This window comes from Balaenoptera physalus (genome assembly GCF_965194825.1).
Source record: "Balaenoptera physalus genome assembly, chromosome: 1".
NCBI lineage: Eukaryota > Metazoa > Chordata > Mammalia > Artiodactyla > Balaenopteridae > Balaenoptera > Balaenoptera physalus.
The window spans coordinates 83561558-83585073 of NC_138882.1; the positions used below are offsets into that span (position 1 = coordinate 83561558).

The 23516-nt window shown below is 51.4% G+C and overlaps 3 protein-coding genes and 2 long non-coding RNA genes across 8 annotated transcripts; 2 read left to right on the top strand and 3 right to left on the bottom strand.

Moving 5' to 3' along the window:
- The first annotated feature begins 1986 nt into the window (after positions 1 to 1986).
- Positions 1987 to 5135, top strand: LOC309663443. Its single transcript, XR_014265279.1, has 3 exons — positions 1987 to 2122; positions 3789 to 4406; positions 4796 to 5135. It is a non-coding gene; the product is annotated as an uncharacterized lncRNA (long non-coding RNA).
- A 123-nt stretch (positions 5136 to 5258) lies between these two features.
- Positions 5259 to 7006, bottom strand: LENEP (lens epithelial protein). The gene is made up of 2 exons (XM_082467411.1): positions 6371 to 7006; positions 5259 to 6283 (listed from the first exon to the last, which is right to left on the bottom strand). The coding sequence occupies exon 1, from the start codon at positions 6607 to 6609 to the stop codon at positions 6424 to 6426; it is 186 nt and encodes a 61-aa protein (XP_082323537.1). The 5' UTR covers positions 6610 to 7006; the 3' UTR covers positions 5259 to 6283; positions 6371 to 6423.
- A 110-nt stretch (positions 7007 to 7116) lies between these two features.
- On the bottom strand, positions 7117 to 13020 carry FLAD1 (flavin adenine dinucleotide synthetase 1). 4 transcript variants are annotated; one of them, XM_082467149.1, is made up of 8 exons: positions 13002 to 13020; positions 12223 to 12446; positions 9960 to 10704; positions 9122 to 9269; positions 8565 to 8663; positions 8298 to 8487; positions 7451 to 7524; positions 7117 to 7333 (listed from the first exon to the last, which is right to left on the bottom strand). In XM_082467149.1, exons 2-8 carry the CDS (start codon positions 12301 to 12303, stop codon positions 7198 to 7200), a joined length of 1473 nt encoding a protein of 490 aa, XP_082323275.1. In that variant the 5' UTR covers positions 12304 to 12446; positions 13002 to 13020; the 3' UTR covers positions 7117 to 7197. The 4 variants fall into 4 exon arrangements, with proteins under 4 accessions (XP_082323275.1, XP_082323273.1, XP_082323274.1 ...); XM_082467147.1 differs by lacking the exon at positions 13002 to 13020 and adding an exon at positions 12910 to 12936; XM_082467148.1 differs by lacking the exons at positions 8565 to 8663; positions 13002 to 13020 and having other exon boundaries at positions 12223 to 12583.
- LOC309663433 lies at positions 10588 to 11358 on the top strand. The gene is made up of 2 exons (XR_014265269.1): positions 10588 to 10677; positions 11191 to 11358. It is a non-coding gene; the product is annotated as an uncharacterized lncRNA (long non-coding RNA).
- Positions 13021 to 19946: 6926 nt separating the features above from the next.
- On the bottom strand, positions 19947 to 23431 carry CKS1B (CDC28 protein kinase regulatory subunit 1B). Its single transcript, XM_082467400.1, has 3 exons — positions 23276 to 23431; positions 21077 to 21204; positions 19947 to 20463 (listed from the first exon to the last, which is right to left on the bottom strand). The coding sequence occupies exons 1-3, from the start codon at positions 23332 to 23334 to the stop codon at positions 20411 to 20413; spliced, it is 240 nt and encodes a 79-aa protein (XP_082323526.1). The 5' UTR covers positions 23335 to 23431; the 3' UTR covers positions 19947 to 20410.
- Between the last annotated feature and the right edge of the window lie 85 nt (positions 23432 to 23516).

Below are 23516 nucleotides of genomic sequence, written 5' to 3' on the forward strand. Positions count from 1 at the left end.
CCCACTAGTGTAAAACTGATTCAAATCCGGCTCCGGTGGGCCAGGTTCCGCTCCCCGAGGCCGTCAGGGCCGAACCGGGTCGAACTTGCTTTCTCCAACCCCAGCCCCCTCCGCAGAGGGCCTCCCTCCCTTTCCAGCAGGTGGCTCCGCGGGACACCAGCTCAACCTGTTGGACCACAATAGGCGGCGCCAGGGGGGCCCTGGCCCTCACCCGGGCTGACCCGGGATCCCCGAGCAGGGGGAGGGGCGGAGTCCCGGTCCCTCCCTCTCTCTCCCTCCGGCCGTGACTCAGCCTCGGGGCCGCTGCCCTGCTCCCCAGCCAGGGGCGGAAAGTGTGAGGCGCCCCTGAGGGCCCAGGCCAAACCAAACAGCCCCCCACCCTAGACATTATCTCACTGTAGATTTAGGGGGGCTCTAGGAAGGAGGGGGTAGCAGTAGCAGGCATGGGGCTCTCCCGCTCGGGTAATCCGCTCCAGGTTTTCCTATCGTCCCTGTCCCTCTTGGGTCCCGAGGCTGGTCACTGCTCCGGGTTTTCTTCTCGGCCCCGCCGGACAGATTCTGGTTCGCGAGCGCCCGAAGCCGGCGGGGTCCAGGCCAGGGTTTTTCCCTCCCTTCCCCAGCTCGGGGTCGCGCTAGCCTGGAGAAGGGCCGTGCCATGGGCAAGACGGCAGTGCCAGAAGCACAAGTGAAATTGAGAGGGGGCTGCTTCGGGGTGGAGAGGGCATGGCCGAGGAAAAGGAGGGCGGGAAAGTGGCTCGGGGAGGGTAGAGCCAGGGCCTCTAGAGGCAATAGAAGGGAGGGCGCCTTGGCATCAGCCCTTAGGTATAGAGGAGCGAACAGCGGGCTCTCCATGTCCCCCATCCCTGGGGGTCGCCCCAGGCGTCTTGTTGGACCCCACCTGGATTTTTCAGTGGCTGGAATGCCATTCCTCACTTGAGTCTCGAGAGTCCGGGAACCTCCTGTTAGTTTCTCAGTGACGCCCCCTCCCACGTTCTCTTCTGGTCCACAGAGCTCCCTCACTCAGAAGTCGGAGTGGGGAACCCCGACTTGAAATTCCCGCCTACCCCCCAACTCCGGGCCCTTACCTCGCCAAACCACTGAGACCGCGTCGGCCAAGAAACCCTGACTGGGGGCCCCGCCCTCTCCCACGAAACCCCAGCCTGGCCCCTGGGGCCTGCAGCCACCCCTGCCCCGCCACTAGGCCTGGACGGGAACTGGGAACTGGAGGGCAGGTGTGGGCTCCCCAAGGGCCCTCCAGGGGATCGGGGAGCGTCCAAGATCCGCACGTTCAGTGGTCTTCAGGCGACCAACTAGACCTTAATTTTGTGTGGCAGGAGGTGGGTAAATACCCGGAGAGTGAGGTGGTTGACCAAAGAGAAGGATGAACGCCCAGGCCGGGAGTTAACCCCTTTTAGGGAGAACTGCACACCTGGGGCTGGGACAGCGATTCGGAGTGAGGGCCAGGTGCCGTAGGCCGGGCCACGTGCGCCAAGGGTGAGCTGCAGAGGAGCTGGATGCTTGCAGAGCCTGGAGGAGAAAGGGCTTCTGGCGGGAAGAAAGGCAAGGCTGTGACTGGGCGGGGTCCTGAGTGAGTGGGTCTAGGGGCCTGCTGTGGAATGTGGGGGGCTGAGCTGGAAGCGGCGCATCAGCTTCGGCGCCCACCTCTTCCCCGCTCTCCGCCTTCCCCCGGCTGCCTCCGCTTCCCTCGAAAAACCCGCCGCCCAGGAAACCGCTGGGGGCGCTCAGACCGCAGCCCTGCCGCCCCCCGGCGCCCCCACCGCGACCGCCCAACCCACCTGAAGGAGCCGTGGCTGCCAGGGTTGCCCCCCTCCCGCCGACTCCCCCCACACCTGCGGGCTGCACTATTTATAACTCGGCGCCTATTCCGGGCCTCTGGGCGGGAGCCCGGTGTCGCGCAGCGCTAATCATCGCCGGGATCTCTGCGCCCCCCAGGGCCGGGGGAGATAAATTTAGCCTCAGGAAGCTCGGGGGAACATTTTCCAAAACTCCACGTCCCAGAGAAGGCGGAACAGAACCCCTCTGCCCTCAGCCTCCTCCGGACAGCCACCAGGCGGCGCAGGTCCCCCGGCTCGAGAAGCCGGGTCGCTGCTTTGAAGCTGGGGTAGGTAAAGGGTTGAGAAAGAACGACCTGAGGGTACTGAGGGGCGGAGGTCAGAGGGGTCAGAGAATGGCCAGAAGAATGGGTATGCCCCCAAGGCCGGCAAAGACTGGAGTAGACAGTCTCAGCTGGGCATAACTGAGAAAGGACTTCTGCCTTTTGAAGGGGAAATAACTCATATGCAAACGAGATGCAAATAGGGACGCCAATAAGAGCTTATGCCCTTGGGGGTCTGCGCTCTGGCGCTAGTGAAACAACTGCCACACACTCCCCTTTCTGCCCGTCTTTCAGTTTAGCTGGGAAAACGTGGGACCCTCCCAAGATTATTACTATAATATCCAGTTTATTGCGCACGGCTCCGCAGACCGCTTCTCTTGACCCCTCTTCTGCAGCTTCTGCACACCACTGACGGTCTTATATCCGACGTAATCAGCTGGGAATCCTGGATATCAGGCCGCTCCTCCGCATGCTGTCGTACTTGGGGGTCACTTCCAGTTCTGCCTGGTCTCCTTCCCTGTTTTACCCCGCCCAGTCCCCTACCCCTTGTGGCCACTAGAGGGCCCCGGGGCGCCGAAGGGTAGATGAGATCTTACCCATCCCTCCCTGTCTAGGTGCCTGCACATCTTCCTTTATTGCTCCCCTCATCCCCCTCCAATGAGTTCTTGAGACAGTAGTTTGGACACTTAAAACCTGAACTTACTCTAGTTGGGAAGAGAACATTGCAGGGAAGCTGCCACATCTCACTTTCCCTTCTAGGCCAGTGGGGAGGTGTAGTCCAGGGAACCATCTCCTGGCTTTGTGGCTTACATGAAAAGGGCATAGCTGGGCCTCCCAAATGAGAGGGGGGAAATCAAGAACAAGGGGAGATTAGGGTTGAGGTGAAGTGGGAAAGCATGGAGTGGGTGCAGAATAGGGTTGGATAGTCCCCTCCACATTTCTGCTAGCCTGGCCCTGCCTCCCAGGCCACTTAGGCCACCATCCCAAGCACCAGTTCAGAAGAGGAAGGCAGGAGAGAAGCCCTGAATTTGAGATGAGGAAATCTGGATTCACCAAATGACTACCCTACTGCAGTGTGCTGTTCATATGACTTTGGAGGGGTCACCACACCTCTCTGGGCTTGTTCCTTCATGTTAAGATGGGACAATTGCCCTCGTCCTGCCTACTTTTGAAGTGGACTTTTGTAAGGCTCAGACACTCTGTAGCTGAAAAGGGCTGTGGAATGGTATATGAGGTTTTTGTTATCCTCCCCATCCCTCTCCTCAGTCCTTCCACTTTCAGGGCTCTGACACTCTCTTTCCAGCTCTGACACTCTCCTTGGGCTACTGGCAGTCACTACTTCTCTCCCCTCTTCAGCTCCCACCACCTGCCACAATCACAGGCCCTGCCTTCCACCCCTACTACTTCCCCAGTGGCCCTTGCCAGACATCCCCTCCCCTGGCAAAGTCAGAACCCTCAGACTTCAGGATCCACCTCCAGGCACTGCCCCAGCTTGGTAGGAGTGAGGTCTAAGAAAGGAAAAGGAGGCAAAGTTCTAGAGCTTGAGTCAGGGAAGGGCTGGAGTTGGCCAAGCAGGGTGCAGGCTATGAGGGGGAGAGGGAACTCCAAATTCAGATGGGAAGTTGAATTCTGTGTCCATCTCTACCACTAACCTCTCTCTGCTTGGATTTAGGACCTTCTCACTGCTGTGCCCTGGGGCTCTGAAGGCACCAGGCAAGAACACTGACCTGCATTTTGTGGATGTCTAAAGAGGGGCTGCCAGGGATAAGAAATAACCTTGAGTTGGAGTACCGTAGAGTACCATACTGCTGTAAAAAAGAATGGGCAGGCTCTAAATATACTGATGTGGAATCCTGTACAATGTATGTGAAGGGAAAATAGCAAGGTACAGAACAGGGTATAGAGTATGTTATTAACTAGAAAGATAAATATATGCAAATGCAGCCACTTCTCCCTACTGCTATTGCTGTAAGCCTGCTCTGAGCCACCAACATGTCTGGCCCTGATTGTGCCCATGACCTCCTAAAAGGTCTCTACTATTCTACCCTTGGTCCCCTAAAGTCTATTCTCAACCCAGCAGCCAGTGTGAGCCTTTTAAATAAAAAATCAGTTCATGCTCAACTGCCTGCAACAGTTCCTCATTTCACTCAGCATAAAATCTCAAGTTCTTACCATGGCCTACTAGGCCTGCCTCCACTCCCATCCTTAGCTCGACTTTCTCTTTTTCCATAGAACCTATCACCTAGTAACATCAATGTACTTATTTTGTAATGTTTATATTTTATTTTCTGTCTCTACCCACCAGAATGTAAACTCCATGAATACAGGGATCTATTTTGTTCACTGCTGTATTCAAATCAGCCAGACTGGCATATAGCAGATGCTCAATAATATTTGTTAAATGAAAGAATAAATGTTTTGCTATTTGCAACAACATGGATGAACCTGGAAGGTATTATGCTTAATGAATAAGTCAGAGAGAGAAAGACAAATACTGTATGTTATCACTTACATGTGGAATCTAAAAAATAAAACGAATGAATATAACAAAACAAAATGGACTCACAGATATAGAGAACAAACTAGTGGTTACTAGTGGAGAGTGAAGGGGGAGGGGCAAGACAGAGGTAGGGGATTAAGAGGTACAAACTACTGTGTATAAAATAAATAAGTTACAAGAATATATTGTACAGCACAGGGAATATAGCCAATATTTTATAATAACTTTAAATGGAGTATAATCTGTAAAAATTTTGAATCACTATGTTGTACACCAGAAACTAATAGAATACTGTAAATCAACTATACTTCAATTAAAAAAAAAGGAATGAATGATGATGCAGTATATGCATAGACTATCTCTGGAATGCTGTCCAAGAAACTGGTCACCATGGTTACCTCCAGGCAGGAGAGCTGGGGGATGGGTGTGGGAGGGAGATACTTTTTACTATCAGAGTTCATTAGGCATATATTACTTTGAGAAAAAAAAAAAAAAGAAAGAAAGAAAGAGAGAGAGAAAGCAAGAAAAAGAAAATAAGCCCAGAGAAAAAGGAGTTAACTAAGAAGAAGTCTGAGGAAGAGCTGGTCCCTGGCAGTGAGGGAGGGCCACATACACCATCTCCAGGCCAGTGTCTCAGGACAGAATGGAGGGGGGAGGGCATAACTGGGCCCCAGAGAGTGCTGGGTAGAGATCCCAGGGACACTTTGGCTGGCTCTGAGGTCATGGGGGGCTGTGAGTGGGCATGTCATTAGGCAGGAGCAAGATGATGTAAATGGCTGGTGTGTACCTACCACTGGGAGTGATTCAGGGAGAGCATGTGTTGGTGGCTGCCAAGGGGAAGTGAGGAGTCAATTCTGTGCATTCTGGCTGTTTGTGTCCTATGCATTGTCATAAGCCTGAGGGACCTGCGTGGCCACACAGGTGGCTTTCTCTTGCAGCTCTGTGTGAGCTAGAGGAGCAGGGCTGGACTTCCTCCGTAAGCTGGGAACTAGCACCAGCTCAGCGGTTTCCTCAAGATCTTCAGGGGCAAGGGAGCTGGCCAGACCAGGTCTTCTATTTGGGTTCCCATCCTTACACACAGGGCCTCACAGAAGAAGACCCCACCCAAGCTGGACTCCTCCCTATCTACAAGTTGGGAGGAACCTGGCCTTTCTACCCAACGCCCTCCCCACCCTGGCACCAGTGAGTCAGGAAACGTGGCTTTCATTCTGTTCTGTCCAGGAAAACTTCCTTCCCTCCTTGGCTCCCAGACTCTTCCAGTGCTGACTTTTTCTGACTTCCCTGTAGACATTTAGAACTTTTGGTCTCAAGGCTTATTTATTGTACATACAGCTCAGTGATTCTCATACAGAGATACTGGGGGCAGCCCATTCCTGGTACTAAGAGGGTATGGTAAGATCAGCCATCTGGGCCGGTGGGCTCACTGTACCAGGCTTGGAGGAGTGCCAGGTCCTGCTGCAGTCTGACTGGGGTCCTAGCCAGCAGGCCAAGCTCCTGTGCACCAGAGGTGCACTGGAGGTGGGGCCTGGGAATAGAGGCCCAGAGATGAGGCAGTTCTGACAGATGGGACAAACTCAAAGCAGGATCACACTTCACTCGTCGTTTGTGGCCCATCCTTGGTCAAGCACAGCTGGCCCCAGGAGTCTTGATGGGGGTTGGGCTGGGTGCTAAAAAAGAGAATGGGAAGCTGAGAGGCAGGCTCTGCCACAGAAGCTGAAGCCATGCCTCCTGTCTGTTTGCCCTACCCTGCCCACCTGAGCGATGCTGGCCATGGTGCCAGCGGGGAGGAGGCAGCTCCCTGCTGCCATTAATCCAGCAGCTCCTTGATACACCAGCAGCAGAGGAGGATGTAGGCGACTTCCTTCAGGGTCCGCTGCAGGCCCTCCCACCCTGTGCCCATCTTCATGACGGGTACCCGGAGTCCAGTGTCTCGCAGAACTCCTCCAAGGGAGAAGGGCAGGGCCTGGGCTAGGGGCTGTGTCCGGGACTGCATGTGGGCAGCAGCACTGAGGAAGGGTGTGGGAGCTGCCTCTAGTGCCTTTTATCAACATTGTCCCCGCCCCCTTCAGACCTCATGACTGTGGGGACAAAGGCCCCAGGGTCTAGCACAGGGAAGGTTCTGGGCCCGAGAATGGGCTGAGTCAGCCCCTGTGCCCAGGGATGGTGGGGTGGGGTTAGTAGGAGGAGGGCTCGGCCACTCCATCTTTCATCCTCCAAAGCCAGGCCAGCTCAGCTTCTCTTCCTCCAGCCTGGGCCTTGAAACCCTGGCTGCCCTGCCCGGTTATCCCTTCCCCCAGGGGTTGGCACTGCTCCCTGCTCCTGCCCTCTGGTGGGCTCCTGCTGAGGCTGGCACTAAAACTCAACAATGAGAGCTCCTTTCCAGCCTCCTCTCCCCCTCACCCCCCCCAGAGTGAGCACTGAGGGCTCCGAGCTGCCAGGGCCTGGCCCACTTCTGCTTCTCCTGTCCCCTGAAGCAGGAAGACACAGCAAGAGCAACAGGCACAGGAGAGGTGGTTTATTGACAGGTTAGACCCCAGGATGGCCCCCTTCCCTTCCTCCTGGACAGGGCAGGAATGGGAGGTCACGTGCGGGAGTTCCGCTCCTCGTCTTCGTTCTCAAGCAGGTAGGCTGGACGGTAGGTGGGCTGTCCTCTTGGGTTTGGGCACTTCAGGGCCGGGTTCCGCACCGTGTTCTCCCGGCTCCCCAGTGACGTATAGCTGGTGGGGTGGGGGGATGGGAATGGAGGGCATGGGTGAGTGTGGTGGGCTCGGTTCTCCTAGTCCCAGCACCCTCACATCTTCCACACACCCATCCTCTTCCCCCAAATCCCTTACCCTTGGTCATACAGGATACAGTATGGGACAAACAGTTGACGCAGAAAGTCCCAGATGTCTCTGTAGGTCCAGTCCTGGGAGGTCAGAGAAGAGTCACACATACTTTCCTCTCCCACACCTACCCATTGCCACCTGGGAAGGGGCCTATCCGGGGCTCTTCGGCTCCCTTGGCCTCTGAGGGAGGGCCTGCTACCCAATTCTCTGGTACATCTTGCTCTGTGTAGGCCAACCAATAAGAAAGAGAAAGCTTTTATCCTGTCCCTCTCCATTTCTCAACCCACCCTCCACTGGCATCTAAGTTCCAGGAGGACAGGGAGAGGATATCTATGTCTGTGTAAGCCTGTGCTGTCCAGTAGAACTTTCTGCAATGATGGAAATGTTCTTTATCTGTGCTAACATGGTGGTCGCTTGACATGTCATTAGTAGAACTAAAGAACTGAATTGTGAATTGTAATTTAATTTAAAAATTGAGATATAATTCACATGCCATGAAATTCACCCTTCTAAAGTATACAATTCAGTTTTTTGGTTCTTTTTTTTAAGCAATTTGCATTTTGTTTCAATTAATTACAATTTGAGTGTAAATAAATGGCTCATGGCTACCATATCAGACAGCACAGGTCTAAGTCATTGTTCTGTCCACAGGAGAAAGCAGGATGCCTGCCGTTGAATTGTTCTCGATAAAAATTGGTCAAAAGGCTGAACGAACAAATAGCACAGCCTCCCCTGGATGATGGGGCCGTTTCATCCAAGCCCCAGGGTCTAACCTCCCCCACCTCAGGTAGCCAGGGAGCAATGACTGATAGGGGACATGAGACTGAAGGCGATAAATCCCCTTCCCCCATACCAGCAGCGGGTTGATGCGCATGAATGAAGGCCACCCTGGGTCAGTGGGACTGAAGGGGCAGAGGCTGCAGGAGTAGGGGTCGGTGCGGCGGGTGCCCATCAGCACGGCCTCCAGCTGGGGGTGCTGTGCCCGCAGCTCGCTCAGGGCCTGCTTCATGTCACCCTCAGCCTCCAGCACCTGCAGACTGTACCTGAGGAAGAGCAGTGGGAATCAAGAGTGGGCCCTGCCAAGGCCCTCTTGGAACCCAAACCTTCGGGTCCCTAGTACCTCTTGATGGTGTCCTGTAGAAACTGCTCCAGCTCAGGGAAAGGGGAGATGCTGCGGATATACAGGATCTGGAGGGGCTCTTGAGCATCAGGGTATTTCCTGGGGAGGGGGCAGAATCCATTGGCTTGCCAGGATGGGCAGGGAAATGCTCTCCAGAGAACTTGCCTTTTGGCCCCTGGGATGGATACCCTCCCCTTCTCTCCCTTTCTCATCCTTCCCATTCATCAGAACCCACTTCGTCTGGGAAGCCCACTCTGATCTCTTACCTCTCAAATCTGGAGCATACACTCCTGTTTCCAGTATGTAAGCCTTACCTCCCCAACAGGACTGTGACCACCCTGTTGTCGGGGATGGTGGCTTGCACGTCCATACCCCGGGCCAGGCAGGTGTCAGACGCTCAATAAATATGGTGGGGGAATGGAACTGAGAGGTCACTATGGCTACCATCCTCCTAAACCCCACCCAGACACCCCCTTTCCTCCCTACTTCTTAGGATGGGGAACTAGAGAATGGGGCAGATCTATCTCTGGGGTCTTGCCTCCAGGGGGTTGGCTCACTTCTGCACAGCGGCATGGAAGAGGTGCAGGAGGGCGGTGCAGTCCTTGCCCCCGTTGAATCCCACGCAGAGCTGGGTGAGGCTGTACTGAGCCAGGGCAGTCTCAATGGTCTGTAGGGCTCCTGCCACCTTTTCTTTCAGAGAAGACCCTGCCAGGCAGGCAGGGAAGAGGGCATCAGATAGAGACATATGGCTGTCAAAGGGCAGTGGGGGCCAAGCTGCCCTTGCTTAAAACCCTTCCATATCTTCCCAGTGTTCCCCATGCCTTCATCTGCCCACTTGGCCCTGCAGTCTGCCCCCAGCCTGCCATTCAGCCACACCTCACGGCACTCTTCACCTCAGTGTCTTCCCTCTGGAGGTCCTGGTTTCTTTCCATTCTCCTAAACCTCATGCTGCTTCCTTTCAGACCCCCTCTCACACTGTTTACTCTTGCCCACCTCCTGGTCTGACCAAATCCTCCTTAGCACTCAGCTTATAGGTCACTCGCCCAGAGAAGCCTTCTCTGACCCCACATCAAGGCTGATCTCCCTGCTGTGGAGACCCCCCATCACTGACACCTCATGCACGATTACCTGTTTAACATCTCCCTCTCCTGTTAAACTCCTTGTCCAGAATAGGGCATACCTCTGTCCTGTTGAGCTATACCCCCAACAGCCAGCACAGTGTTGCTGAAAGGAGGTATTCAATTGATATCTATTGGAAGAATGAATGAATCAGCTGTAGCTATCTTCTACCTTCTCCTGGATCTGTGGGAAGCCTCCAACAGCCCCTGTATTCCTGAGACCGAGGGTGGCACCAAAGGTCTGGTGTATGCTGCCCCTCCCCCAGGAGGCCCCTACCTGACTCAGTGAGTTTGTACACGGCCTCACTGGCCTGCTCCACAGCGTTGGGTACGTAGGGGACTAGCGATCCCTGGGGCAGACGGGCAGTCAGGTAGGCCAGGCATTCCTCCAGGGGCCCTTCTTCCTCCGAGTCCAGTGTCAGCTTCACCTGATAGTAGTTGCTGCCCCAGTCAGGGTAGGAACCCAGGCCAAGCCTGCGCCCAAAGTGGGCCTGGGCCTCAGCCAGGATGGGGGCGATAGAGGCCTCGTTAGCTGCCACATACAGCTCCCGCAAGTGGAACTGAACAGCTGTGTTTTGGAACAGTCCCTTTAGCCCCTCCAGCACCCGCCGCAGCAGCTCCGGAATTCCCGGGAAGAGGTAGACGTTTCGGACGGAGACTAGTGGGAATCTGAACGGACGGCCAGTGAGAGGATCTGTGCCATAATGTAGGCGGGCAGAGGAGGGCACCCGTGACAGCTTCTCCCAGCCCTCCCCCCCTAGGGCTTTGATGGCCACTTCCAGCTCAGGGTGTGGCTTGAGTTCGTCCCCAAAGGCCTGTGCTACTGCCTCGAAGGTCACATCATCATGGGTGGGGCCAATGCCCCCTGCCGTAAGGACGTGGGTGAAGCGGCTGGAGAAAGACGTGATCTCAGCCGCGATGGTGGCTACCTCATCGGGTACGACAGAGACTCGGCACACCTGGACCCCCAGGGAGCGCAGTGTCCGGCACAGAAAGTAGGTATTGGTGTCCTGAGTGTGTCCCTGCGAGATTGGGGATGGGGAAGATGAGAGTGTCAGTGCCGTAGGGATGAAGGCAAAGGGGGAAGGATCAGGCTGCATCTGCCTGATGATGGGGCACTCTTCTCTTTGGGGGACACCACCTCGGGCTGCCCAGAAGCCCAGACTAGGCACAAGAGCGGGAAAATCCATGTGAGTGGAGTCAGGGGTAATGTGATCCCCCTTGGGCCTTCATCTCTGCTTATGGATTCAATCATCAACTGTATGGGGACAACTCATCTACTTCCTCACCAACCCTGACAGTTTTAGTCCTCTGGCTCCAGGTGCTTACTGGGCATCTTCACCCTATCCCTGGCTGTTGTCCCTTTGGTCAATGGCATCTCCAGACACTGTCCACAGCGTCAGGTCCTTCAAGCTGTCAATTCTACTTCTGAAATGTCTCTCCATTTGCTCTCTTCTCTCTGTTCCTACTGCCACCAAACGGGTCCTTGGCACCTTTCACCTGAACAGTGGCGGCAGACCCCTGGCCAGAATCCCAGCCTCCAGCCACAGCGCTCTGCCCTGTGCCTCCTGAACAACTTTCCTAACGTGTCACTGTGATTGCATCACTCTTGGCTCAAAAGCCATGTGTTGTTTCCAACCATATACAGAATAAAGTTCAAATTCATTTACAGAATATTTGAGGCTGTGAATCTATGGTGTGTGTCCACTCTTCTTTTCCAGCCCCATCTTCTTCTACTTCTCTACAGAGAGTTTAGTGGTTAAGGGTGGCTCTGGAGTAAGTGAGAATCAGGTTGGAATCCCACCTACCACTTACTAGCTGTTCAACTGTGGGCAAGTTTCTCAACCTCTCTGAGCCTCAGTCTCATAATCTGTTCATTGAGATTTATAATAAAAGTACCCACATCGGACTTCCCTGGCGGTCCAGTGGTTAAGACTCCGCGCTTCCAATGCAGGGTGCGTGGGTTTGATCCCTGGTCAGGGAACTAAGATCCCACATGTCGGGCGGCTCAGCAGGGAAAAAAAAAAAAGTGCCCACATCATGGGGTTGTTGTGAGGATTAGTAAAATCACATATGTGATGTAATAAGCACACTGCCAGGTGCTAGTAAGCACTCAATATTACTATTACAAACCTGATGCCCACCATGACCTCTAGTGAGACTTCCCTGATTATTCAGAAGTGATTTCCCCCTTCTAGTACTTTCCTTCTATCTCAGTTATCTACTCTGTGGAATGCCTTGGATCACTTTCCAAACAGGTTGGATATAACTCTGAAATAATACATGCATTGTCACTTCTGTAAAGCCACCCCTCCCCCTACCATAGTGCTTGGCAAATTGTAGGGACTTTGCTACAAGTTTTTCAACACAGTAATTGAAAGAATGAGGGTCACTTTTCCTCCAATATATTGGACTCACTCCAGGACCCTACTGCAGCAAGGGGGCTCCCACCCTGGTTCACCCTCCCTCAACAGAACGTGGAGCAAGCTCCGGAGGACAGGATAACGCTGCCCCTCCCCCCTCCTCTGTCCCAGACACACCTTGAGGATCTCATCTCCAACAATGATGATGCCCGCCGTCACGCTGCGCCCTGGGGGAGGTTCAGAGGCCCTAGATGCCATGGTCCTGCCTTCTCTGCCCCTCTGCAAGGCCCTCCAGTAGCCACCCAGACCCCCAAATAGGGGGCGCAAGCACGCGGGGCCCGCCAGGTCTACAGGGCACTGGGGGTCATAGCCTGGGAACTGGGGTTCCGGGGTGAAGGAACCTGGAGGAGCCAGAAAGGACAATGGGGGAGAGCAGGAGTGCAGTCTTCCTCATCACGCCCTTGACAATCGACTCCTTTATCCATGTCCCTTTAATAAACGTGTTCTCACACCCTAGCCCATACCTCTTTTAATTAATGTTTTCTACGCTCGGTCCTAGTCTCCTTAAAATGTCCTTCTCTCCCGAACCTACCACTTTAAATGTCTTCTGTCCGTTGAGCTCGGCTCCTCTAGGGTCTGCTCTATCTTGGGCATCTGCACCTTTAAATGCCTCTTCTCTTTGGGGCACCTGTCCCTTTAAATGTCTACCTTATTCTGGGCCTTGGCCCCTTTAAGTGCGTTCCCTCCCTCCACCCGCGACCAGAACTCAGCCGCCTTCTTCTGCTGGCTTCCGCACCCTTTCTAGCCCGGAATCCTGTCTCTTCCCGCCACGCTTCAGACTGCTGAGTTCTTCCAGGTTCTCACCTGCCTCTTGCCCCTTCACCGGGTCTTTCCCTCTCTCCTTCCCTCCCGTGGTAGCTTCCGTACTCAGAGTCCCGCCTTAGACTCCTACCTACCTCGTATTAATTGGTCATTTTGGCCGTCGCTCAGACAACCTTTAAGGGTCAATTGGTGTAGTCGACTATCGCTCTCGAGCTTTAGCTAGAAGGCGGGAGTAGTGCTGGGTTGTTATTGGCGACAACCACGTGGTCGCCCCTCGCCCGGAAACATGGGGGCCGGGCCTTAGTCGGGGGGCGGGGCTTTTCTCTCAGCTGGAAGTGAGGAGTAGGGAGTGAAATGAGTGGTGGTGGTTGGAGGTGCTTTAAGGACTTTGGGGTGCTCCAGTCTCGTGCTGGAAGTAAAGAGAGGCTTGACTCTAACCTCCGTTCTGTGTTCAAATTCTTGTATACATATGCTGTTATTCATTAACCATGACTCATTCTAAGGGGTTGGGGGCTGCTGGCACTGGTGTCAGAGGGGATTTTATATTGTAGCAAATGGAAGTTGGAGAGACAGCCAAGAAAAATTGTCAGCATTGCCTGGGAGGTAGCAAGATCCTGGAGGTGACATTTTAGTGTGTGGAACTTTCATTTGTCTCTGTTATAAACAGTAAAGCTAATTACCGAAACCTCTTTGACAACAAACTCTTGCCGCACCTTGTTCTAGATGGTGCTTTAAACATAACCTCTCCCAGTTAATTGGTCTTGGAGGTACGAGTGAGGGCAGCTACTAGGGAGTGCCACGTGTCCACTTTGGATTCTCACATTATCCTAGCTTCCTCTTATTTCACTTGCCTCTGGTCTAAAAGTACTTCTTAAATTTTAATGCTCCTACGAATCATCTGGGGGCCTTTTCATTTTTTATTTTTATTTTTAAATTAATTAATTATTTATTTATTTGGCTGCGTTGGGTCTGTGTTGGTGCGCGCGGGCTTTGCTCTAGTTGCGCGGTGTGAGGGCTTCTCATTGCAGTGGCTTCTCTTGTTGCGGAGCACGGGCTCTAGACGCGGGCTCAGTAGTTGTGGCACAAGGGGTTAGTTGCTCCACAGCGTGTGGGATCTTCCCAGACCAGGGTTCGAACCCACGTCCCCTGCATTGGCAGGCAGATTCTTAACCAGGAAAGTCCCCATGGGGGCCTTTTTAATATGCTGTTTAAATCTACAGGATTCAGGCGGTTTGGGTGGGGCCTGAGATCTGCATTTAACAAGCTCTCATTGTTGTGGTCCTAACGTGGGTTGGAAAAGAATTTCCAGACTCGAGGCAGAATGAAATAAGATAGAATTTATCAGAGGGAAGGGTTGCTGCCAGAACAGCGGGCCGACTTCCTAGTAGTCTGGGAGAGTCGACCCGAATATGTGCTATTGATCAGTTTTTATAGCCAGAAAACAAAAGAATGGTCCGGGGTGAAAATTTCGTTTACTGATTGACTGAGGCACATATACCTTCCTTCTATCGGGTGAGAGTGGGACAGCTCAGATGCCTTTCCTTATTTGGGACAGGTCCCATTGCCCAGGTGGGTGTTGCCCAGGTGGGCTCAGGAATTTCATAACCATCTCAACATGGTGGGGAGGGCGATTAAGAGTCCGGTAGGGAGTGTAACGCTGCAACTTTTTCAGGCAGGGTCGTTCTTTGTCCTTGAAGCATCATTGTCCTTGGAGCACCACATTCCCCCTTCTATTTATAGGGCCAATTCCTTGGCCCTATTGGGTACCCTGCTCATATCTACCTAACTGCCTAATTCCCTCTCAGGCAGTCTGGAACCCCTTTGTGAGAAGGGGTGACGAACTCTCTGGCTGCTTCCTGCTGAGCAGGGGCATCATGGGGCCCTGGGTTCCCGTTGCCTGCTCTCTGTCAGGGTGTATCTAGGGAGGAGTGTGGGCCCCATGTAAAGTGATGGCAGCTTGTTCAAGGGGTTGTACGAGTGTTGTCTGGCCGGTGTTCTTGTTGCATCACCACTTGTATTCTGGAAGAGACAAACTTAGCAAGGAGGTTAAAAATACATGGCCCGAAAATTGGTCTGGACCTTGCCTGATTGGTTAACCAAAAAACAGCAATCCTCCTTTAACACTGCACAAGTCCCTCCCTGATAAGCCGTTAGGAGGTCCTGAGCTCTTCTATTTTGTAAAACCACTCCTGTTAGAGAATTTATTTGTTCTTGTAGCATGTTAATTTGAGCTGCTAGGTTGGCAATCTGTTGTGTGAGTTCGAGAGAGAGCTGTTGGGCAGTGAAAATGGAGTTTAAGAGTCCTGCTGAGCCTGTTCCCATCCCTGTTAGGAGGATCGAGGAACGGCGAGTGGGACCAGAGAAGGAGGTCAGGGCTGAATAAGTAGCCCCTGTGTCAATTAGAAAGGTTATATTTGCCCCTGCCACATCCAGGGTTACCTGGGGCTCCTCCAGTCTTGTGGGGAACATAGGGTCCTGTAGGTTGAGCCTCGAGCACCTTCAGTCATCCACATCCAGGAGCCCCCAGATCTACAGTGCAATCCGGTTCTTGCTCCTGGTAGTCAATTAGCACTGACAGGGGCAATTGGCTTTGACCTCGGCCCAGGGGGCTGGGACCCAAAATACCCCAAGTGTTGGGTGGTTGTGGAATTGGCCTACCTGCTTGAGGGCGGCAGGGACAACTCCTCTTCCAATTGGCCCTTTTGATGACAGTAAGGGCACGGGGTATCCGGTGGTGGGGTGTGGCAGTTCCTGACAGTGTGCCCCTGCTGACTGCATTGGTAGCAGGTCAGCGGTGGTTTCTGAGATGGGAGAGGGGCTCCCGTGGGTCCCTTTTGTGGGAGGGACTGAGTAATGGCAAGAGCCGTATATTGAGCATGTCGTTTTAATTTTTCCTCCTCTCTTAGTTCTCGTCTGTTCCTAGAAGCCTCCTCCCTATTGTTAAAAACCTTAAAGGCCGTGTCAAGTAGGACAGAAAATGGGGTCTGTGGCCCTTGCTCTAGTTTCTGTAATTTCTGTCTTATGCATGGGGATGCCTGGCTTACAAAGTGAACTGCAAGTATAGCCTGACCTTCAGGGGTCTCAGGGTCTAGGCTGGTGTATTTCCTAATAGCCTCTACTAATTGGGCCTGAAAAAGGGCCAGATTCTCAGAGGGTTCCTGTGTGACTTCTCTGAATTTCTTATAATTGACAGGTTTGATGATTGCCTTTTTCATACCTTCTAGTAGACAGGTAATCATGTAATTTCTCCTAGTGAGCCCTCCTGCTGGCCCATTTTTATTTTCCTGGTATCTCCATCTTGCGTCTGCCCGTGGGACTGCCTCTGCCCCTGCTCGGTTCTCATTAGGATTTCAGGCGTGTGCCTCATCTGCCCAGGCCTGAGCCTCGGCCCCGATCCTGGCCTTTCCCTCGTGATGCAGCAGGTAGTTAGGACCACGTGAATATCTGGCCAAGTTAAGTCAAAGGCTATAGTTAGGGCCTGGAATTCCCTTATGAACATGGAGGGGTCCTGGCTAAAGGAGCCCAGTTTCCCTTGAATATGAGAGAGATCAGACATGGGGAAGGGGACATGAACTCTGATAGTACGTAGGTCTCCATTAGCGACCTCTCGTAGGGGAAGCATATTGGGACTCGATTCAGAGCATTGGGCTGCTGGTGACCGAGTGTGGGGAGGGGGTGGAAGGTCTGCTTCTGGGTACAGAGGTAGGGGTTGGGGAGCAGAAGGTTGAGGAGGAGGCTGGTGAGATCGGGGACAAGAAGGCTCATCCAAGATACCTGGTGGAGGGGGAGATGCAGAGGGACGAGGTAGTGAAGCTGAAGGAGGAGGAGGGGGGGAGGATGAGGCATTAAAGCGGCAATGGAGAGATACATGTGACAGGAGTCCCTCAGGCTCAGCTTCTGAGGGCCATGAAGGCCTGGACATATGGAACCTCGGAATCCTTTGCTAGTTTCCGACAATAGAGATCAAGTTGGAGGATCGTGTTGTAATTTAGCGTCCCATTAAGAGGCCATTGTTCTTGGTCCCCCAGTTTGTATTGGGGCCAAGCCGTGTTACAAAGGAAAATGAGCCTCTTCTTTTTGAGATTGTCTGGGTCAAATTCCTTCCAATTCCTGAGAATACAACCAAGAGGTGAGTCTAAGGGGACAGACGTACCTGAACCCATTCTTAGCCCCAATGCCGTAGAATGGGGGTATTGAGAATCACTGACAGGCAAAAAAAAAAATCACTGACAGGCATACGTGCCCTCTTTGTCTCAGTGACGTATCCGTGCGACTTAGGCACAAAAATGCCGACTGTCTCAGCAGTCGCGTCCGACTGAGGTGGCCAGAGCAGTGAGAAACCGTGCGGCCAGGGCATCAGTGACCAGAGAGGGGAATCTCCGGAAGCCAGCCGGGAATTGACTCACTGTTATTAGACTCTCAGGGATGGGAAGGAGCTCCCGGGACGACCTAGAGGCGGCGAGGTCCTTTGGAGTCAGCCCGAGCTGAGGAGAAAGAAGCAGAAGTGACAGAAAAGAGGACTGAGGGGGCTTCCCTGGTGGCGCAGTGGTTGAGAATCTGCCTGCTAATGCAGGGGACACGTGTTCGAGCCCTGGTCCGGGAAGATCCCACATGCCGCGGAGCAATTAGGCCCGTGAGCCACAACTACTGAGCCTGTGCGTCTGGAGCCTGTGCTCCGCAACAAGAGAGGCCGCGATAGTGAGAGGCCCGCGCACCGCGATGAAGAGTGGCCCCCACTTGCCGCAACTAGAGAAAGCCCTCGCACAGAAACGAAGACCCAACATAGCAATCAATCAATCAATCAATCAATCAATAAATCTTAAAAAAAAAAAAAAAAAAGAGGACTGAGGATTCCGCCTTCTATCCCTCCCGAGGAGGCGGCGGCCAAGGGACTGGGGACTGTGTGTTTTGCTTCGTCCACAATGTGCCTCGCGTTGCACGGAAGTTGTCTTGCTGGGGGCAGACGCTCTAATAGCCTGGTCCGTTCCGTGACCCCCTTACCCTTTCACGGGAGTCTTCAAGCAGCAGGTGCCCTAATGGCTTTTAAATGCCTGACCCGCGCCCGCACGATACCCTTCGGCCTAGTCCTCAGTCGGAAGGAAGACAGAGGGATCCTCACCCGCTCTGGGTGGCAGTTACTGGGGCGAAGTGAACCGTGGAGCCTTCGGAACACACAGGGTATGGCGCTGGCCAGAGTTCCTCCGTTGCTTCCACAGCAACTTGCCTGTTCACAGAGGGTCCCAAGGAATGAGGAGAGGAGGTGGGGAAAGAGATGCCCCTGGAGATCCCCGTACGAGCCATCAAATGTTGTGGTCTGTACGCGGGTTGGAAAAGAATTTCGACACAAGGCAGAATGTGAAGAAGATAGAATTTATTAGAGGGAAGGGTCGCTGCCCTAACAGCGGCCCAACTTCCTAGCAGTCTGGGAGAGTCAAGCCCGAACATGTGCTATTGATCAGTTTTTATAGCCAGAAAACAAAAGAATGGTCCGGGGTGAAAATTTCATTTACTGATTGGCTGAGGCACATACACCTTCCTTCTATAGGGTGCGAGTGGGACAGCCCAGATGCCTTTCCTTATTTGAGACAGGTCCCATTGCCCAGGTGGGTGTTGCCCAGGTGGGCTCAGGAATTTCGTAACCATCTCAACATGGTGGGGAGGGCGATTAAGAGTCCGGTAGGGGGTGTAACACTGCAACTTTTTCAGGCAGGGTCGTTCTTTGTCCTTGAAGCATCATTGTCCTTGGAGCACCACACTCATGTCATGCTGATGCCACTGTTTTCTGTAGTAAAGCTCTAAAGTTCATTCCTTTGGAGGACTGCTGAACCACACCTGGCCTCATTTTACTCTCCTAAAACCCCTCTAAGATAGATATGATGCCCATTTTACAGATGGGCAACAGGCTCAAAAAGGTGAAGGGATGCCATACAACAACCACAAAACACTACAGTGAATGGTAGAGCCAGGCTTCTAGACCCTTCTTTCTCAAATAATTAGCTCCGTGTTTTTCCCAATTAAGAGAGTCTCAGCTCTAAAAAAGCAAAGTCAGGCTTTCCTAATGACATAAGCCATATATGCTACATCATCTTTCTTAGTCATGGTGATATTTGACAAGCCCCGCCCCCCTCCCTGAAACATCAGCTCTGGTCTGATCCTTTACAGTGGGTTCTCAAGCTTAAGTATGCACCTAGAGAGCTTGTTAAAATGTCACTAGGTTCTACCCTCAGTTTGACTCAGTAGGTCTAGGGTGGAGCCCAAGAATGGACACTTCTAAGGAGTTTCCAGGTGATGTTGATGCTTCTGGTCCAGGGACCACACTTGAACTACTACTGCTCTAAGGAAAAAATGAATGGAAGACAGGGAGAGGTGGGAAGATTAATCTCCCTTACTTAGCACTTCTGTTCAAAGTAGAGGGTAAGCTATTATTTGGCGAAATGTTTTCTCAAATAGCCACAGTTTACAGCTGTTTTCTCAAAGGTTAGTGCTGTAACTACCTGTGTAAGAATGCCTGAAATTCCCTCATCCAGGCCACACCCCAGGCCAATTAAGTCAACTTCCCTGGGAATGACTTTGGCATCAGCACTTTTAAAGCTACCCAGGTGATTCCAATGTTCAGCCAAAGTGAGAACCACTGAAAACACCCCCAAACCACTGTGTGGAGTGAACAGGCCATAGGTGTGCCTGAGCCTTAGGCTGGTCAGGAAGTGGAGTGCACTAGCAGCCTCTGGCTGACAGCCTCCTCCCTTCACCCTTGTGTACCCTTCAAAAATCAGGACTACATTAATGGCAGCACCCCTGACTGCAGAAAAGAGTTCATTTGTTTTGATGAGATGAAGTTGGCCCTATATAACCTCTTTCTTAGGCCTGTAGTTAGAGTGAAATATATTTCAGTAGATGTTTGACAGCAAAGTCTGCTTAAAGTAGATTAAAAACCAGTTACCTGAACGTTGAAATAAACCTCATTATTAACAAAGAGCTGAACTTCATTATCTCACTGAAGGGCATATAATTAGAACCATGATAGTGAATGTGATGCTTGCCCTGAGAGAGGGAAAAACCTTTACAATGAGAGAATTAGATTATAAAAACTTCCTCTTTAATCAAGGTTTTTTAACATGGAACAGATTTCTTGAATAAAATGGAAAGTTTCCAACACACTGAAACATAAATCACCATACATACAACACCTGGCAGAAAAAAAACAAAACAGGAAGTTTATACAATCCCTGTAACAGCCATGGTCTTATTCTTAGATGCTTCCTCCATCTGCCAAGTGTGTTCTGCTGGATACAGAGCTCACAATGGTTTTGGGGGTCACACTTAGCTGAGGCTGCAACCCAAAGAGCAGTCGTCCGGCTGGGCCATGGTCCTGTTGGTTCTGCTCAAGAAGCAAAGCAGTCACCAGCACGTTCAAACAGTGTACTGAACATCCTTTAAATATCAAAGTGAGAAACAGGAAGGCAACATAATAATGTCATCAGAAAGATGTTAGCAAATGAGGACAGCTGTATAAAGCCTGAGGCTGAAAAGTGGCTCCCCAGCTTCATTTCTTTGGCTTCTTGGGCAGTGGCCGCCGGAACAGCAAGATGTGAGGTTCTGAAAGAGTGAGTGAAATGTAAGAGACAAGCTCACATCATCCTATGCACAACCTATAGTGTCTCCCACTCCCCTTCCCAGGTATCACCCACTCAGATCTTTACAACTAAATTAAGATTTAAGCATATGGCCTTAGAAACAGACCCCGAAGCCTGGCCTGTGTGCCAAGTACAGAATTGTCAATATCAGTTCTCTTGCTATGTTTGTGCAGCCTCGGGGTGTCCTTTATTAGTTTTGTCTGGCAGTTTGGTGTCTGGTGTCTTATCAAGAAATATACTTTCCTTGGTTTATTTGGAACACATCCCAAAATTCACTTTCTGATGGAGAATGAAGCAGGGGCCATAACCTCTACCAGCGTATATGTAGCATTAAAAAAAAAAAAAAAAAATCCTCTGACCAAGTTAGAGATTAAAGGAGGTTTTTTCAGTGACAGGTTGTGTCTGAACTTCCCAGATACTTTCTTATTTTTGGTCACTCCTGTTTTTCTAGATGGCTGGTGAGTTAAGAAACTAGTAAGTCATCCCTACTTTCCCCCTATTTCTTTGGGTTATGCGACCTTATCATTCCTTCATTTCCTCAGTCCTACATGGTTGCTCTCTGCCATTGCACTGACCTGGTTCATGGATCATATAATGGACCCATCCCTGACTCTGCTGAACGCCAAGATTCCTCCATTCAGATTCAGACATCAAATGGGTTTTAGGGACCAACTTGGCTATGTCCTTGGGCAACATGACATGCCTGTAACAGAAACATGGGAAGGTGGGGAATCTGTATCAGTACTGGGTACAGTCTGTCAGACGAGTGCCTGCATATAAAGCCAAGAGAGGCAAGAAAAGACAAACCAGTTCGTAATGGCAGGGAGTTTATATAATCTCATTGTGGGGCAGAGGCAGCTAGAAATAAAGGCCAAGATACGTACATTCTCACAAAAGTATATTAAAAAGTACACATTAATAAGTAACATCAGTGAATGAGCACCTAAATTGCAGGCACTGTTGATACATTGACTCTGCCTTCTCGGAGCTTATAGTCTTCTAGTTGATTACCCTAAAACAATATAATGGGAGCCCCACCACACACACACACACACACACAAACACACACACACACACACACACACACACACACACACACACAGTTAATAAGTAAAGGCAGTTTTGAACAGAATTGTAAGGAAGGGAGAGAAGTAATTTCATGGAGAGGAAAGGCCTATCAGGGAAGAGCCAGAACAAAGGGTGAAATATATCTTATCCTTTAAGATCTACCCTAACTTCATTTTCCTAACTCTGAAGGGATGTGCCATGAGACTTCTTTGGGGGGAACTCCATGCTTTTCTAACCAAGGATAAGCCTCCTTCCATGGCAAAGAAATTACTACTCTGACATGAATTGGGGTGACTCAAACTTCATCATTTTCAATGAAAATGTACTTAATACTCTCTCTGTGCTAAGTAAAAGGGATTTTTTTCCCCCAAAGAGTCAATTCTAGTCTAAATGTCTGAAAATAGCTTACATCTTAACAAGCCCCTGGCATAAAGATTGGCTTCCATACCTATTTAGACCAAAAAAACAAACAAACCCTTTTCTTAAACCAAATATCACTGCCAAGACTTACATCTTCCAGGGGATGAAACTAGTGATGTTTCCCTAGCCCTGCAAAGACATTATAAGCACATAATTTTAGTTAGCCTAGTTCAGATATAGAGGAAAACAGCTGAGGAAAAGAAAGTTAATTGCGTCCAAACAGGGCTGGGGGCCTTTCCCAAGGATTTGGTATAAAAATAACACAAATAGTGTGTTTGTCAGCAGACACTGAGTTCTCCAGAAGGCCCAGAGCCCTGCACTAGGCTGAAGAAACACAAGGAAAGCAAGCTTCCAGTTGTTTTAAGTATTACACTTAATATAGACTGGTCGAATGCCAATATTTGTAGAATTCTTTGTTTTCCCTAATTTTCTAATCTAGAATTATGGATTTAGGGTTTATCAAATGCAAACTGTAGGGAGTCCTTTCTTCACCATGCTTGGCAAGTCGTACGTGCTCCCAACACAACCTGTACATAGTTCTATCATACCAATTATCACCTGCTTTCTGAAGTCTGTCATTACTTCCACAGATTTTTAGGTCTGTTGAAAGCAGGGACCATGGCTTATCCTTGCACTTTAGCAGAACACCTGAAACCTATAAGCACTCCATAACTGTTTCCTAAGTAGATGCCCTTCAAATATTTGACGGGAATCTATTAGGTCTATATTAAGTCTTTTCTCAATGTTCCTGGCCAGTTTTATTCCACTCCAGTTCTTCGAAGCCCCCTTCCTAAAACAAGCCAGACAACCACGCCCCCTTTCCATGAATTAATAAGCAACACTCAGGCTCTCTCAGAACTCCCCTCACTTTGAAGACTCGAGGAAAATTCGAGCTCCGCCTTTGCCACCTTCTCCCAGGAGGCTCTACGGTGTTGCCATTATACAAGTAGTCTCAAGAAGGCAAGTTCAGTTTGCTCAATGAAGGTGAGAGAATGATCCAGAAACCCGCAAAGCTGAGGGTGGTCGGCACTCTAACACTCTAACCACGTCCACCCACGCCTCCTCCCAACAGGGGAGCTTACTCCAAATTCTCTACCACTTTAGGGTTTCTTTTACGATCGCCCCCTATCCTTCGCGCATGCGCCTTACGCTCTCATTGCTCGCACCCATTCACGTTCATCTCCCGCGCATGCGCCATTCTGTAGCTTCAGTCCCCGTTACTAACTCCTCGTGCCCTCACTTGTCAAAGCTCACGACCTTGTTATTGCCCCCGCGCCGGCACTAACCGGTACTCGAACTCCTCGTCGTCGTATTTGTCCGAATAGTAAATCTGCTTGTGCGACATGATCGCCCTGCCTGAGGACCGTCAGCCCCGCACTGCCAACCTCCAAACAACTCCCAGCAGCACACGCTCCCACCCTCTTTGGCCTCGCTTTCAAACACACCGCCCGCGCTTTCTATTGGTCCTTCTGGCGGAAGGCGGGACAACCCCACCTTCAAGCCTCCGATTGGCTAAGATTTGCTTCT

Excerpts from the sequence above, each read along its gene's own strand:
- CKS1B (XM_082467400.1), bottom strand. The coding sequence starts at position 23,334 with ATGTCGCACAAGCAGATTTACTATTCGGACAAATACGACGACGAGGAG. Across the intron at positions 21,205-23,275 it reads GACGAGGAGTTCGAGTACCG|GCATGTCATGTTGCCCAAGG; the intron begins GTTAGTGCCGGC and ends TTTCTGTTACAG. Across the intron at positions 20,464-21,076 it reads TTATATGATCCATGAACCAG|AACCTCACATCTTGCTGTTC; the intron begins GTCAGTGCAATG and ends TCACTCTTTCAG.
- FLAD1 (XM_082467149.1), bottom strand. The coding sequence starts at position 12,303 with ATGGCATCTAGGGCCTCTGAACCTCCCCCAGGGCGCAGCGTGACGGCG. Across the intron at positions 10,705-12,222 it reads TTGGAGATGAGATCCTCAAG|GGACACACTCAGGACACCAA; the intron begins GTGTGTCTGGGA and ends CCAATCTCGCAG. Across the intron at positions 7,525-8,297 it reads TGCGCATCAACCCGCTGCTG|GACTGGACCTACAGAGACAT; the intron begins GTATGGGGGAAG and ends CTGACCTCCCAG.
- LENEP (XM_082467411.1), bottom strand. The coding sequence starts at position 6,609 with ATGCAGTCCCGGACACAGCCCCTAGCCCAGGCCCTGCCCTTCTCCCTT.